Source organism: Dendrobates tinctorius, unplaced genomic scaffold, assembly GCF_039654945.1.
Source record: "Dendrobates tinctorius isolate UK_male_01 unplaced genomic scaffold, ASM3965494v1 ptg000319l, whole genome shotgun sequence".
NCBI classification, from domain to species: Eukaryota; Metazoa; Chordata; class Amphibia; order Anura; family Dendrobatidae; genus Dendrobates; species Dendrobates tinctorius.
In genome coordinates this window covers 956,886-974,122 of record NW_027361986.1, presented here as the reverse complement: position 1 = coordinate 974,122, position 17,237 = coordinate 956,886, and the positions used below count along the sequence as shown (strand labels likewise).

Genomic DNA, 17,237 nt, shown 5'->3' with positions numbered 1-17,237 from the left:
TCATCCCCGGGGTGAATCCGGACCAGATTGTAGGCCCCGTGAAGGTCAAGCTTAGTGAAGATTCGCACTTGTCGCAGACGATCAAAGAGCTCAGGGATGAGCAGCAATGGGTACTTGATCTGGACGGTAATCTCATTAAGACCTCGGCAGTCAATACAAGGACAAAGTGAGCCGTCTTTCTTTTTGACAAAGAATCCAGCACCTGCAGGGGAAAAGGACTTTCGGATAAAGCCTTTGGCCAGATTCTCTGGAATATATTCCGACATAACTTGCGTCTCGGCTGGGGATAGAGGATAGATTTTACCCCTGGGGGAGTAGAGCCAGGAATAAGTTCAATCAGGCAGTCAAATGGCCGATGCGGGGGAAAACTCTCCGCCTCTCTCTTGCAGAATCATCTGCGAAGGACCAATAAGCAGCTGGTAATCTGGCAGGAGCGGAGACGGGTCGAGAAACTCTGACTGGACAAACCGATACTAGGCAACAATCATGACAGTGCTGACCCCAACGTAGAACATCCCCTGAGTGCCAATCAAGAACAGGTTAATGCGTCCTCAGCCAGGGTAGCCAGAGAAGAACTGCATGGGACAAGTTGGGCAGGATGTAGAACGCGATCCTCTCGCGATGCAGGGCTCCCACCTGCACCTCCACCTCTTCCGTAACCCTCATGACAGTCTCCTGCAATGGCCTTCCATCTACCGAGGAAATCAGTCACCAGTTCCTCCAGAACCTTGACCGGAACCTGATGCTTATTGACGTCCTCAAGACTTATGAAGTTGCTTGCCGCGCCTTAATCCACATAAGCCCACTCCAAGAAGCGCCTATTCACAAACCTTATCTGGACAGATAGGGTAGAGAGGAATCACACACACCTAGGGAGGCCTCTCCTACCTGACCTAGGCGGAGGAGTTTCCCGGCTGCACGGGACAGGAACGGAGTGTGAGGCACTACTACAGTAAAAACAAAACCCTTGTGCGACCCTCTCCCTGTTAGGGCTGGCGGAACGCACCTAATAATAAATGATAATAAGGTGCGTTCGCAGCCCGGGGTCCACCGTGCAGAGGTGATAAACTGCTGCTTAGTAATGGCGGATGTATATAGCGGTATATGGACGGTCACACGCGGGTTAACGTCACCTGGTGAGAACAGGAGCGGACTCTGTTACCTCACAGAGCCGCACTACCGCAGAACATAAATGCCGGAGCCTGTTTTGTTCACAGAGCTTGGCAACGGAGCGGTCATGATCTCAGTGCGGGTTTGACTCGCACATGTGGGGTTAATGTCTGGAACCAGTGCTGATGACTGGCATTTCTGGGGTTAAAGGTTGTGATCCCAGTGCAGGCTTACCTGCACACCTGGCGCTATGATTGTGCCCTCTCCCTGGTTCTGGGAGAGGCTTCTTATAGCCTCAGGACGCTCCCATCCCCGTCAGTTATACTTTCGCCCTTGGCATTGTGTGGTGACCACTGAGTGTGTTTGTGCTGTGTTCTGGTTGCTTGATTTTCTGTGTACGACTCGGTCTGTTCTCTGAATATTGCTTTGGATTCTGCTTGGTACCTTCTATGTCTGTTTGGTTTTGACTTCTGCTTGGCCCTGACTATCCGTTCTGTCTCATCCCTGGTACTTTACTGATATCTCTGTGTATGACCTCCGTTTTGCCTGACTCTGAGTATTTCTGTATAGTGTCCTGCCATCTCTGAAAGCAGGACGCTAAGCCCCTCCCCCTTGCAGTCACAGGACCGCAGGTCCTGTGACTGCTTGCTAATCTTCAGCGTCCACAGGTCTTGTGTATCTGTACTTTCCGGCTGTACCTGACCCCGGGCCCCCCTACAGTGCGGGTGAGTCCCTGCTCAGCGGAGGCTGCACGCCAGCGCTGACAGGATCCTGACAGGAGCGCACAGAATGCGGTCACAGAACTCTGCCCCGAGGACACGGGGTCAGAGTCACTCTAGACCTTCTGAGCACGTGGTGTCGCACCTGCGGACGCCACTATAGATGCTGACTATGGTGGAGTGTCGACCACGTGCACTGTGGCGTGCAGAGCCACTGGTGGACACAGATGCCAGTCTCAGACTCTGCCTCTACCTACACCTAAGCCTGGGCGCTTAACAGGCTAGACTGCACAACACATGTGTACCAAGGGTAGGGGTTTCTTAATGAATCATTCACCAGAGACATTCATACATGCATACAACACTCACTCCTCATAGCCTGGTAATGCAGTCTATACTAGCGCAAGGCCAGGCGGCCATGCAAACCTTTTATAGCCGCGTCCTTCTGGGACCTTCCTGATGGTCCAATCCGAGCTGGAGAAGGATCTGAGCATGTGACCTCCGTTCTCCAATGAGATCGTCCCATGGGCATGCTCAGTGGACCGAACAGAGGACTTAATCCCTGGAGAAGCTCGCAGCTGACCAGCATGCATTGCTATAGCTGGACCAGAGGTGGCAGCAGCAACCAAACCTACAGAGCTGGTCTGAGCAGAGCGCCTGGATCGACGAGTCTGCTGAGCAGCCTCCTCTGCGGCCGGAGGGGAATGGGAGACCACCAAATGCAATGCTCGGGATTCCTGCTGTGCAGCGACAGGAACCCGACGCCCAACATTACCCCCCTCCTAGGGCCCCCTCCCCTCTGAGCCTCGCTACGCTCAAATGCTGCAAGGAGGAGTGGAGCACGGATGTTCTCCACTGGTTCCCAGGTCCGAGCCTCTGGACCATGACACTTCCAGCCCACCAAGTAAAACTTTTCACCACGCACCATCCTGCATCCCACGATGGCATTAACCTCAAACTCGTCCGAGGACAGGTCTGATGTCCCGGCAGATGACTCGGAGAATCGGGACATGTGGACAGGCTTAAGGAGAGACACGTGGAAGGTCTCAGAGATAGCCAAGTGTGGTGGAAGGGCCAGACGGTAGACCACAGGGTTGATCAGCTCAAGGACCTCATTCTCTCCTTGGAGACCCGGACAGCATCCTGAGTGCGATCCCAAATGTCACGTGCCTCCACCGCCCAGTCTGCCACCTTGGAATCAGTGGACGACACGGGCATAGGGATGCGCGGATGCTGGCTGTAATTTAGGAGGAATGGGGTCTGGCCGGTGGAGTCGGCCACAGCGTTGTTCAAAGCGAACTCCGCCCACGGCAGCAGCAAGGATGCCCAGTCATCCTGCCTGGCCGAGACAAAATGTCGTAGATATGTAACCAGGGTCTGGTTGGCTCTCTACCAACCCGTTCGTCTCGGGATGATAGGCCGAGGAGAGATTTAGCTCAATGCTGAGCAGGGTACAGAGCTCTCTCCAGAACAGAGAAAGTAAACTGGGGGCCCCGGTCGCTGACAATCTTGTCCGGCATGCCGTGCAGGTGGAAAACGTGCTTAATAAACAATGCTGCCAGGCCCCGTGCAGAAGGTAACCGGGAGAGAGGTACCAGGTGCACCATCTTGGAGAAATGGTCGGTGACAACCGAAATTACCGTGCTGCCACTCGACTTGGGCAGCCCCACCACAAAGTCCATACCGACCATCCCCCAGGGCCTGTCCGCTACCGGCAGGGGGTAAAGTAACAAAGCGGGCCGCTGCCGAGAGGACCTATTCTGGGCGCAAGAGATGCACGCCCGAATATAGTCCCTGACGTCACGGGCCATATGTGGCCACCAGTACGTCCTCGCCAGAAGCTCAGAGGTCTGTTTTGTCCCGAAATGTCCACCCACCCTGGACGAATGAGCCCAGGAGAGGACCTCCGATCGCAAACGGGCAGGGACAAAAGTCTTGCCAGGTGGTACTGACTCAAGGGCGGCTGGAGCCACGGTCCTCAGGCTCTCGTACGGGCCGATCAGCCAAGGCTCATCCTCATCTCATGACACCACGGAGCGGGAGAGAGCATCGACCCGGACGTTCTTCCCACCGGATAGGAAATGGAGGGTGAAGTGGAACCAGAAGAAGAACAAGGACCATCTGGCCTGGCAAGAATTTAGCCTCTGGGCCCTCTGCAAATATACCAAGTTTTTGTGGTCTGCTAACACCTGGAAAGGGTGACGCGCCCCTCCAGGAGGTGTCTCCACTCCGAAAAGGCCAACTTCATCGCTAGCAACTCCCTGTCCCCGATGGAATAATTCCTCTCCGCCGGTGTGAAGGTCTTGGAGAAAAAGAAGCATGGGTGCTTCCGACCTTGCATGTCCTTCTGGAACAGGACCGCTCCAGCACCGAAGGAAGAGGCATCCACTTCCAGAATGAAGGGTTTATCTACATCTGGGCGATGTAGAATGGGAGCGCTAGCAAAATGGGACTTAATAGCGGAGAAGGCCTTGGAGACAGGTTCAGACGACAACTTGGGATTTGCCCCCTTCTTGGTGAGGGCCACCAAGGGGGCTACCAAAGTCGAGAAGTGGGGAATAAATTGGCAGTGGTAATTTATGAACCCCATAAAGCGCTGCACCGCTTTGAGAGAATGGGGCTCCTGCCAATCCATCACTGCTTGTAGCTTGGCAGGATCCATGGCCAATCCCTGGGCGGAGATGATATAGCCCAGGATAGGCAAGGACTCCTGCTCAAACACACACTTCTCCAACTTGGCATAGAGGAAATTTGCCCGCAGCAGGTTGAAAACTTTGTAAACATGTCTCCGGTGGGAGTCAATATCTGGAGAGTAGATGAGAATATCAACCAGATAGACTACTATCGAGGTGGTAAGCATATCCCGGAAGATATCATTCACAAAGTCTTGGGGCATTACAGAGCCCGAAAGGAATCACCAGGTATTCATAGTGCCCATCCCTGGTTTTAAATGCCGTCTTCCATTCGCCCCCCTCGCGGATGCGAATCAGGTTGTAAGCCCCACGCAGATCGAGTTTGGTAAACACTTTTGCTCCCCGTACAATATCAAACAGCGCCGATATCAGGGGCTGAAGGTACTTATTCTTAACGGTGATGGCGTTAAGACCCCTGTAATCGATGCAGGGACGTAGTTCTCCGTTCTTCTTCTGGACAAAGAAGAATCCCGCCCCAGCTGGTGACACCGACTTCCTGATGAATCCTCTTGCCAGATTCTCCCTGATGTATTAAGACATGGCCTCTGTCTCCGGGAGAGAAAGGGGGTAGACTCAACCACGAAGAGGCTCAGCACCAGGCAAGAGGTCAATAGGACAGTCGTAGGGGCGATGGGGCAGAAGGGTCTCCGCCGCTTTCTTGGAGAACACGTCTGCACACTGTTGATAGTGTTTGGGGTGAGAGGAAAGATCTGCGGGGACTTCGGTGGAAGCAACCTGAACGCACTCCCTCTGACATCTACCCTCACAGGCCTTAACCCAACCGAGAATCCTCCCCGATGACCACTCTATATGGGGAGAGTGGAACTGTAACCAGGGAACCCCTCAAAGAACCTGATCGATACCCTCCGGCATGACGAGGAGGGATATCGTCTCCTGATGATACGGAGACACCGAGAGTATCAACGGGGCAGTCTGGTGGGTAATTTGAGAGGGTAGAGTGGCTCCATTCACCACTCTGATGGTGACTGGCTGTGGTAGTAAAATTAGAGGAATTGCGTGCTGTTGGGTGAAGGCAGACGACATGAAATTGCCCCCCGCCCCGGAGTCCACGCAAACCTCCACCGCCAGAGTGGAGGAGCCATACTCCAGTGACCCCTCAAAGGTCAGCTTGGGGGAAAATGTTGCAGTGTCTGGTAGGCCTCCTCCAACAGCCACTAGACACGAGCGTTTTCCTAGCCGCTGTGGGCACCTGTTGGCTGGGTGACCAGACTGCTGGCAGCTGTGACAAACCACGGGTACTCGCACGGACCGGGACCTGGATCCCATGCGAGAATCCCCCATGGGCTCTTGAAGCTCGGACGCCTGATCGGGAGGTTCTAGAGGTTTAACAAAGTTGGGTGCCAACCTAAACCTCTGCCTACACTGGGACCGCTCCAACCTTCGCACCGAAAAACGAAGGTCTATGCGGGTGGAGATGGTGATAAGTTCCTCCAGTGTGGCGGGAATCTCTCTGGTGGCCAGAGCATCTTTTACATGGCCAGCCAGCCCTCTCCAGAACACTGGAATGAGGGTCTTATCTGACCACTCCAGTTCTGAAGCCAGCGTCCGGAACTGGATGGCATAATGGCTGACCAGAGACGAGCCCTGCGATAATGCCAGCAGCTGGAGTGCGGTATCATGGGTGACTCGTGGTCCCAAGATGAGCTGTTTCAGAGTGCCCAAGAACTGAGAGGCACTCTGCACCGTAAGATCACCACGCTCCCACGGCAGTGTGGCCCACTCCAGAGCCCTGCCTGACAGGAGGGAAATTACAAATCCCACATTGGCCCGCTCGGAGGGGAAACGTGCAGCCAGAAGCTATAGCTGTATGGTACATTGGCTAATGAATCCCCTACAAGAAGCACTATCGACCGAGAACTTCTCGGGCAGCGGGAGGTGGGATAAAGTCGAGGCAGGGATGGCAGTGGACACACGGGAGACAGCCTCCGTTGCTGCCTGAACAGCGACTGCGGAAAGATCCACAGCTGAGGTTGAGCACTCGAGAGCCACCAACCTGCCCTCCAGCTGCTGGACGTACAACTTCTCTCTCGAGCGGACTCACGAGAAAGCTTCTGCAAGCGTAGATCAATACGTATGGCCAGGGAGATAGGAGTATCTCGACCCGCAAGTTCGTCCTTAATTCAGCCGGACAACCCTCGCCAGAAAGCTCCGACCAGCGCCTCATTATTCCACCCTAGTTCCTGAGGACAGAGTACGAAATCGAAAGGCATATTGCCCGACCGTAAGGGAGCCTTGGTGGAAATTAAAGAGGGACTACGTGGATGAGGCTATGCGGCCTGGCTCGTCAAACACTTTGTGGAAGGTCTCCAAAAAGGGCGACGATTGAGAGGTTATGAGATCATCACGCTCCCACAAATGGATTAACTCAGGTCAGAGCCTTACCCTCTAAATGTATATTATAAAATATTCACGTGTGGAGAGGCAGTGCAGGTACAAGGGACATAACCCCAATAAGGCCCTACGCGCGTTTCAGAAAAATCCTTCGGCTATCCCCCTGACGAAGGATTTTTCAGAAACGCGCGTCGGGGCACGTTCCTGCAGTCATCTATCTGACCCTGCACAAGTAATCCACTTACTGACCTTATTGGGTTTATGTCCCTTGTACCTGCACTGCCGCTCCACACATGTGGATATTTATAGCTATAGAGGGCAATGTGAGTTTTTACATTATCTAAACAGCACATTATAATCTCACTGTCCATTTTGGCATTTTATATATTGTGTTTTTTATACCACATATTATTGGTATTTATTTTAACTCACTTGCCTCATCACACTATACATTATCTCTTTTGAGGCATGTATTTATATATTTTTATTTTTTTGTGGATATCCCTGTGACTGCGGTTACAATATACCACCATACACTTCTGCACATACTTTTATTTTGTACACAATTGTGATTATCTGCACTTGCAATATCTGAATTTATTGTTGATTTTGAGCACCATTGTAATTAAGTACACTGATAATTAGTGAGCACATTATCACTTTTTTTACATTGTTTTTTATTTTGTGCTCATTACATTGACTGTCTATAGCTATTTTTTTATGTGTTTTCTCTGCATGTTTTTATGTGGCTGCAGGTATTGGTCATCTGCCAGCAGTGCCATTTATCAATTTTATGAATATTTGTATATTGTCTCAATAATTGTCTCAATAAACATTACCTTTCGTATTTTCCAACTTTGTCCCCTTATTTTAAATACTTTTATTATTTTTATTTATTATTTTTTATGACCTTTTTGTTTGGTGTTTTCCTCTCTTATAATCACAAAAAATCAGAAAAGATTAAAAACTATTTTTAAATCATCACCCTTTCCCAATCCTCGTTTGAACTTGCTGGACATGTGTCTTTTTTTCTATCATATTATGAATATCACTGTAGGAGAAGCTTACAGAACCATTGTGTTATTACTTGCAATTGCTGTCTTCACCTGAACTAAGCCATAGATGCCTCGCAGCCCCGATCCCTCCTGCCACAGGAATTAACAGGAATTAAGCAAACTTATACCGTATGTATAATTTAATGAGGGGATGATTGGTTTTAATTGCCTTGGATGGAACATCTTGTACTTGCCCTAAGTTATGGTGAGTAAGCTAATAATGCAGATCTTCTCTGGCCTGCTCCAGCTCATGGACTTCACTAACTAGCTCCTTAATTGTATATCATTTCATACACCCTGGTCACAGTATTTTCCATTAAGCTCCAATTTGTCAGAATATTAAAAATATCTTATTTTTATAAATGCATGATTTATTCCATGCCAATAATATATTCCTTTTGGTAAGTTGGGCAAATCTCATCAACTGTGATAGTGTGATAGTTGGGGTTCAACAGAAACTTAAAGTACTATTATTACTCTAATTTTGGTCAATGCCCACTATATAATAACTCCTCAAAAAGTCAACCATTTCTAAATTAATAACATTCTGTCTACACACGTGTCATGGATTCCATTCGTAAAGAAGCCATGAAAGATATAACAGATATAGTTTTGAGTGACTCACAAATGGAGTTCAAAAGTTTTAAAAATGCTTTATGGACTCCCAAAAAAATAAGCTTTAAAAAGTACATAATACACAGTAACTGATTCATATAGTTCAATTAGGTCTTGTGCCCTGAACTTCTTGTAGTTGCTGCATCCTAGAACCCAGCAGCTGCTATTTCAGTCTTATTCTTAACACAACGTATTTTCTTGTGCCGGTGCATGACCAGAGCTACATGTTATCGGGGGCTTATTACTTATCACAACAGCTAAGCTAGCCCTCATTTCCATCTCTGCACTTGCAACAAGAGAGACACAGGCTGTTGACCACCGGTATATGAAGGAGTACACAAAAGAAATAGGAATTGTCTTCTGGAGTGCAAGATGCTCGTAGTACAGGCTTTCAATGCTAAGTGAACACCTATCTGAGTCAGTATGCCAGCCAATGATGTTGGAAAAGGTTGTGTTTGCATCCAGTGACTTTTTTCTTCAACGAGTTGTCCAATCTTTCGCTCCATTTGGGGAAACTCACATGAACAAAATGTGGCTATTAAGTTTTGTATCTTTTTGGGGAAAAAAAAAAGCTTTCAAAATTGTTGCTACAAGGGGGGACCTAACTACAGTCCCCTGGAACTCCTTCAAAGTATTCTCCATTCACAGCCAGGCGTTTGTGTTTCTGGACAAGGGTTGAGCAGGTGAGGCATGAATTTTGCTGCAACTCATTTAATGCCCAATTTTTTCAGTTTAAAGTTTGATGCCACGAACTCCATGAAATCCCAATCAACTCCATGAGTTTATCAATGGTCCGACGTCGATCTTCCAGAATGGCTTGATGAATTTTCGGCACAGTATCATCACTTAGGGTGGTCAATTGTAAAAGCAAGAGAAAAAAAATAACAAAATAGGCAAATAATAGGTGACCACCCACCAACATGTTCCTCATCATAGAGACATAGATAGAGGCAGACTGTTTGTGTTTCGGGGCGGCCTGTAGGCACTGGGCAGGTCTTTCCGTTGTTTCTCTGGCCTAGAGAAGGAAGATAAGACTCTTCCTACAGTCCCGCCCAAGAGCATGAGCATCTCATTAACTGAAAACTTCTAACACTGATTACACAAGAACCACAAGACAGATTTCTTCATCTCAGGTAACATTTTAATCAGTATAACAGCAGCAAACTGACAGTGTCTGTAGTTTACTGAGCAAAATCCCACTAACAGATTCGCTTTAAAAAGCATAATTGTATCTGCCAGAGCAGATACCAACCGTATGTCTGGTCAGAGGTTAGGGTGAGAAGGATCTACACAGTCCCTCGTGCCAGGGTGTTAGGGTAGAGAGTAAGCCACATAAAAAAAAATGGCAAGCATGATGCGCTTTATCCTCAGGGAATGGAGGCTCAGTGGAGTATGATGGTGTCTATACACACTAGACTGTCAACGGATATTGCCAATGGGTTCTGCCAACGACATACAAAACGGTCATCTTTGTGCCAAGTCCAATCTGTCACAATGTTTCCCTGACATTGATTTTCACTGCAATATTTAATTAAAATGAACTCATCAGTGAGTTTCTTTGACCGGGCTTTAGATCAAAACAATCCTGATAGAGGAAAGAAGTGGGCGGATTTGCCAACCCAAGGATCTCTATTAATGAGCACTGTACAATCCTTTTTCTGTATCTAATTTTAGAAAGATGCCAAGTCTGCAGATCAACCTTTAATAAAATAGAATTTATCTGCATTTTGAACTTTACAGTGGATTTTCAGCATTGAGGCTGTGTCCCCACGTTGCGTTTTTTAAGCGTTTTTGCAGCTTTTTTCCCGCAATGGAAACGCTTAAAAAACGCTAATAAAAGGCATCCCCATGCAATCCTATGGGATTCCGCAGTTGCTGTGCCCATGCTGCGGATTTTACCGCTGCAGAATCGCATTGCGGTAAAATCTGCAGCATGTCCATTAATTTTGCGGAATTGCGGCGATTCCGCAGCCATAAGATTGCATTGAAACGCTCACTTTAGGCATCTGGCTATGCCCTGGGCACCATATTCCTGTAAAAAATAGAATTAAAATAAAAAATAGGGATATACTTACCCTCTGTCGGCCCCCGGAGTCCTTCCCACCGCTCAGCCACGCTGCCAGTATCTTCTGTTCCCAGGGATGCATTGCGCGAATGACCTCTGATGGCGTCACGGTCGCGTGACTGCTACGCCATCTGAGGTGAATCTCGCAATGCATACCTGGGAACGGAGCTTGCCGGCAGTGTCACTGAAGCCCGGCCCGGCCATCAGAAGGTGAGTATATCACTATTTTTTTTTTTTTATTATTATTATTTTGTACATCCTAAGCAGCATCAGTAGTAAAAAGTTGGTCACACTTGTCAAGTGCTATGCTTGACAAGTGTGACCAACCTGTTAATCACCTTTCCAAGCAATGCTACAAATCGCTTGGAAAGCGCAAGCATTCCGCAAGCTAAAAACACTTGCAAAACGCATGTGAATTCCGCATGCGTTTTACCCGCGGCAGGGACTTGCGGAAATGCTGCGGACATTTCCCCAGCATTTCTGCAACGTTGGCACATAGCCTGAAGATGTTTAAGGAAACCTGTTACACACTGGGAAATACGTTTACCTGTATTTATAATAAATATTAGGTTTATAATAATAATAGTTGGTTTACCTGCAGTCCTATGTAAACCAGGGGGTAAATAATGAATTGTGCCAGCTGGCATACTCAGGACCACTACATCAGACAGCCTGCATATGTATGTATATATAATGTGTATACACACGGCGATACTGTGCATGCTGAAGCCTTTCCTTATGAAAACAGACGTCTTTCCTAACACAGGTCCCTGATTCCTGGAACCATATGTAGAAACAAATTGGCGCCCGATGCCATCTAACTGCATTGTGTCTTACACAAAGTCACAGATGCGCTGCCGTGTCGTGTTGTTTTGGAGCAACGTACATACTAAGAAGGATGCAGAGGACGGAAATGATTGTTTTGTCACCGCCAGTTCGTTATACAGGGTGTTTGTAAAGTCTGGACACACAGAAATTCTCATTAACTATCATTTTAATTCATTTAATAAACTATAATATCACTTTGCAAAGTGCAGCAATCTTTGCATCACAAATGATGGAAATCATATTGAAGAAAGTATCCAATATTCCAATTAAATAAAATGCTGATAATATACGGGATTTCATTTCTTGAAAATAATTCCTGGGATTATTTGTGCATGTATAGCGACAATGTATACCCCACGTGATAGCATGAACATCCGATCCTATACATGTGTGACCGACCGTAACACAGAATTATTTACATAGGACTTCAGAGTCAGTCCCATTACACATGTATTTGTGGCAATGTTACACACTCCATAATATATATATATATATATATATATATATATATATATATATATACACATATACATATACACACACACACACACACACTCACACATTGTGATAGAACCATCACTTGGGGGGAGCAGTGAGTGTACAGGTATGCGGTCTGCATGAATGCCTGCAGTGGTGTTTGTGAATGTCTACAAAGGACGAGGTGCCTAGATGTGACAGGTGGTTTTGCTCATATGTTATATGCTATGTGCTGTATGTCCAGGTACTTGTTCAGTTTGTATATTTAAGGTGTGACCCGATCATTGTCTGGCTGAAGCAGGTGCATAAGCCCTTTGATTTAGTATATACAAATATATGTGTGTATATCTACATTAGAATATAAGCTGTATGTAGTACGTGGATACGTCACGTACAAACAGATTTCTTTTATTTTTTTTACAAACATATTTAGATATCTTTTACACATATACTGTATATCATATTTTTATATATGTAAAGAAAATGATATACGGGAATTACTGTATGAGTGACAAGTCTTGTGTTGGGAGCAGGTGAGTATACCTGTATGCAGTAATCTGTAGGTGGTATATATACAGCTTGGATTAGCAGGAACCATGTACGCAGTTAGCAGTGAGAGTGTATGTATATGCAGAGTCCCTAACCTGGACGGATCAGGTGAGTGCAGTGTATGAGTATAGCTGGTAGGCATGTACATGGAAGGAAGATTATAAAGTATAAATGTCTATAGTATGACAGGTCGTATGTCGGTGTTTGACATGTATATGTAGTATGAATGTTGACTGTATGACAACTCTGTAAGGTATTTACAATGTAGGCAGTATGTATTACATATGTAGCATGTCTGCACATAGGTACTAGATATGTACACGTTTGCACACATGCCGCATGTAGTATGTAAATATGCACTAGCTATTTAGCCTGTCTGCATGCATGTATTATGCATGTAGCATGTCGGCACATATGTACTAGGTATGTGGCTGCACCTATGCACCGTGTATGGGGTATGTCCGCACCTATGCACCATGTATGTGGTGTGTCCGCACCTATGCACCTTGTATGTGGTATGTCTGCACCTATACACCATGTATGGGATATGTCAGCACCTATACACCGTGTATGGGGTATGTCTGCACCTATGCACCGTGTATGGGGTATGTCAGCACCTATGCACCATGTATGGGGTATGTCCGCACCTATGCACCATGTATGTGGTATGTCAGCACCTATGCACCGTGTATGGGGTATGTCAGCACCTATGCACCGTGTATGGGGTATGTCAGCACCTATGCACCATGTATGTGGTATGTCTGCACCTATACACCATGTATGGGATATGTCAGCACCTATACACCGTGTATGGGGTATGTCTGCACCTATGCACCGTGTATGGGGTATGTCCGCACCTATGCACCATGTATGGGGTATGTCCGCACCTATGCACCATGTATGTGGTATGTCAGCACCTATGCACCGTGTATGGGGTATGTCAGCACCTATGCACCGTGTATGGGGTATGTCAGCACCTATGCACCATGTATGTGGTATGCCTGCACCTATACACCATGTATGGGATATGTCAGCACCTATGCACCGTGTATGGGATATGTCAGCACCTATGCACCGTGTATGGGGTATGTCAGCACCTATGCACCGTGTATGGGATATGTCAGCACCTATGCACCGTGTATGGGGTATGTCTGCACCTATGCACCGTGTATGGGGTATGTCAGCACCTATGCACCATGTATGGGATATGTCAGCACCTATGCACCGTGTATGGGATATGTCAGCACCTATGCACCGTGTATGGGATATGTCAGCACCTATGCACCGTGTATGGGGTATGTCTGCACCTATGCACCGTGTATGGGGTATGTCAGCACCTATGCACCGTGTATGGGATATGTCAGCACCTATGCACCGTGTATGGGGTATGTCTGCACCTATGCACCGTGTATGGGGTATGTCAGCACCTATGCACCGTGTATGGGATATGTCAGCACCTATGCACCGTGTATGGGATATGTCAGCACCTATGCACCGTGTATGGGATATGTCAGCACCTATGCACCGTGTATGGGGTATGTCTGCACCTATGCACCGTGTATGGGGTATGTCAGCACCTATGCACCGTGTATGGGGTATGTCTGCACCTATGCACCGTGTATGGGGTATGTCTGCACTTATGCACCGTGTATGGGGTATGTCTGCACCTATGCACCGTGTATGGGGTATGTCTGCACTTATGCACCGTGTATGGGGTATGTCTGCACCTATGCACCGTGTATGGGGTATGTCTGCACTTAAGCACCGTGTATGGGGTATGTCAGCACCTATGCACCGTGTATGGGGTATGTCTGCACTTAAGCACAGTGTATGGGGTATGTCAGCACCTATGCACCGTGTATGGGGTATGTCTGCACCTATGCACCGTGTATGGGGTATGTCTGCACTTATGCACCGTGTATGGGGTATGTCTGCACCTATGCACCGTGTATGGGGTATGTCTGCACCTATGCACCGTGTATGGGGTATGTCAGCACCTATGCACCGTGTATGGGGTATGTCTGCACCTATGCACCGTGTATGGGGTATGTCTGCACTTATGCACCGTGTATGGGGTATGTCTGCACCTATGCACCGTGTATGGGGTATGTCTGCACTTAAGCACAGTGTATGGGGTATGTCAGCACCTATGCACCGTGTATGGGATATGTCAGCACCTATGCACCGTGTATGGGGTATGTCTGCACCTATGCACCGTGTATGGGGTATGTCTGCACCTATGCACCGTGTATGGGGTATGTCTGCACTTATGCACCGTGTATGGGGTATGTCTGCACCTATGCACCGTGTATGGGGTATGTCTGCACTTAAGCACAGTGTATGGGGTATGTCAGCACCTATGCACCGTGTATGGGATATGTCAGCACCTATGCACCGTGTATGGGGTATGTCTGCACCTATGCACCGTGTATGGGGTATGTCAGCACCTATGCACCGTGTATGGGGTATGTCTGCACCTATGCACCGTGTATGGGGTATGTCAGCACCTATGCACCGTGTATGGGGTATGTCTGCACCTATGCACCGTGTATGGGGTATGTCTGCACTTATGCACCGTGTATGGGGTATGTCTGCACCTATGCACCGTGTATGGGGTATGTCTGCACTTATGCACCGTGTATGGGGTATGTCAGCACCTATGCACCGTGTATGGGGTATGTCTGCACTTAAGCACAGTGTATGGGGTATGTCAGCACCTATGCACCGTGTATGGGGTATGTCTGCACCTATGCACCGTGTATGGGGTATGTCTGCACTTATGCACCGTGTATGGGGTATGTCTGCACCTATGCACCGTGTATGGGGTATGTCTGCACTTAAGCACCGTGTATGGGGTATGTCAGCACCTATGCACCGTGTATGGGGTATGTCTGCACTTAAGCACAGTGTATGGGGTATGTCAGCACCTATGCACCGTGTATGGGGTATGTCTGCACTTAAGCACAGTGTATGGGGTATGTCAGCACCTATGCACCGTGTATGGGGTATGTCCCCACCTATGCACCGTGTATGGGGTATGTCAGCACCTATGCACCGTGTATGGGGTATGTCAGCCCCTATGCACCGTGTATGGGGTATGTCCCCACCTATGCACCGTGTATGGGGTATGTCCCCACCTATGCACCGTGTATGGGGTATGTCAGCACCTATGCACCGTGTATGGGGTATGTCAGCACCTATGCACCGTGTATGGGGTATGTCAGCCCCTATGCACCGTGTATGGGGTATGTCCCCACCTATGCACCGTGTATGGGGTATGTCAGCACCTATGCACCGTGTATGGGGTATGTCAGCCCCTATGCACCGTGTATGGGGTACGTCCCCACCTATGCACCGTGTATGGGGTACGTCAGCACCTATGCACCGTGTATGGGGTATGTCAGCACTTATGCACCGTGTATGGGGTATGTCAGCACCTATGCACCGTGTATGGGGTATGTCAGCACCTATGCACCGTGTATGGGGTATGTCAGCACCTATGCACCGTGTATGGGGTATGTCAGCACCTATGCACCGTGTATGGGGTATGTCAGCACCTATGCACCGTGTATGGGGTATGTCAGCACCTATGCACCGTGTATGGGGTATGTCAGCATCTATGCACCGTGTATGGGGTATGTCCGCACCTATGCACCGTGTATGGGGTATGTCAGCACCTATGCACCGTGTATGGGGTATGTCAGCACCTATGCACCGTGTATGGGGTATGTCAGTATCTATGCACCGTGTATGGGGTATGTCAGCCCTTATGCACCGTGTATGGGGTATGTCGGCACTTATGCACCGTGTATGGGGTATGTCAGCACCTATGCACCGTGTATGGGGTATGTCAGCACCTATGCACCGTGTATGGGGTATGTCAGCACCTATGCACCGTGTATGGGGTATGTCAGCACCTATGCACCGTGTATGGGGTATGTCAGCACCTATGCACCGTGTATGGGGTATGTCAGCACCTATGCACCGTGTATGGGGTACGTCAGCACCTATGCACCGTGTATGGGGTATGTCGGCACTTATGCACCGTGTATGGGGTATGTCAGCACCTATGCACCGTGTATGGGGTATGTCAGCACCTATGCACCGTGTATGGGGTATGTTTGCACATGTGCAGCCTGCACGGTCCGGTACCTGGATGGAGCTGGAGGGCAGCTCCGCGCTGCAGCCGCCGTGTCGCTGATTGGGACATGTCTCCACGGGTTCCGCCTCCGCTCTCACTTGTTGCAAGTCCCGGGGGAAGCTCCCAGAGTCCCGGTTAGTCCCCGGTGTCCAGCCCAGTCCTTAGTGTCCGCTTGCTGCCCGGTGTCACTCCGCTGCCGCTGTTACTGCTCAGTGCTGCTCCGTGCTCCTCCGGTCCGGCGGTGTGTGTGTCTGCAGCGAAGAGCAGCGACCATCCACATCTCTGGAGATAGGAGCGGAGGGGGCACCGGAGCGGGGAACAGCATCCACAGAGCAGCGGGGGAGAGGCGCAGGGGAGAAGAGCCGGGACTCACCACAAACAGCAGAGGATGACAGCGGGACCGTCCCCACAGCAGAGCCAGGGGTCCGCACACCTGGAAGGCAGGTGGAGCTGGTGAAACCCGTCACCACTTCTGGATTTATCACCCACGCCTGGTTTTGGCTACTTTCACACATCAGTTTTTTGCCGTCAGGCAGGATCCGGCTATTTTTAGAAAAAACGGATCCGGCGTAAATTTTGGAGGACTGTAGAAGCGGATTCGTTTTTCTGCCGGATCCGTCTAGCAGGTTATAT

General features: G+C 48.8%; 1 protein-coding gene across 1 annotated transcript in view; it reads right to left on the bottom strand.

The window, feature by feature from the left end:
* Positions 1–17,034, bottom strand: part of PDE1B (phosphodiesterase 1B) — a 491,911-nt gene extending 474,877 nt beyond the window's left edge. The window contains exon 1 of the mRNA XM_073561416.1: positions 16,616–17,034. Coding sequence (XP_073417517.1) covers positions 16,616–16,673 — 58 coding nt within the window. The 5' untranslated portion in view covers positions 16,674–17,034. The remainder of the gene's footprint in view (positions 1–16,615) is intronic.
* Between the last annotated feature and the right edge of the window lie 203 nt (positions 17,035–17,237).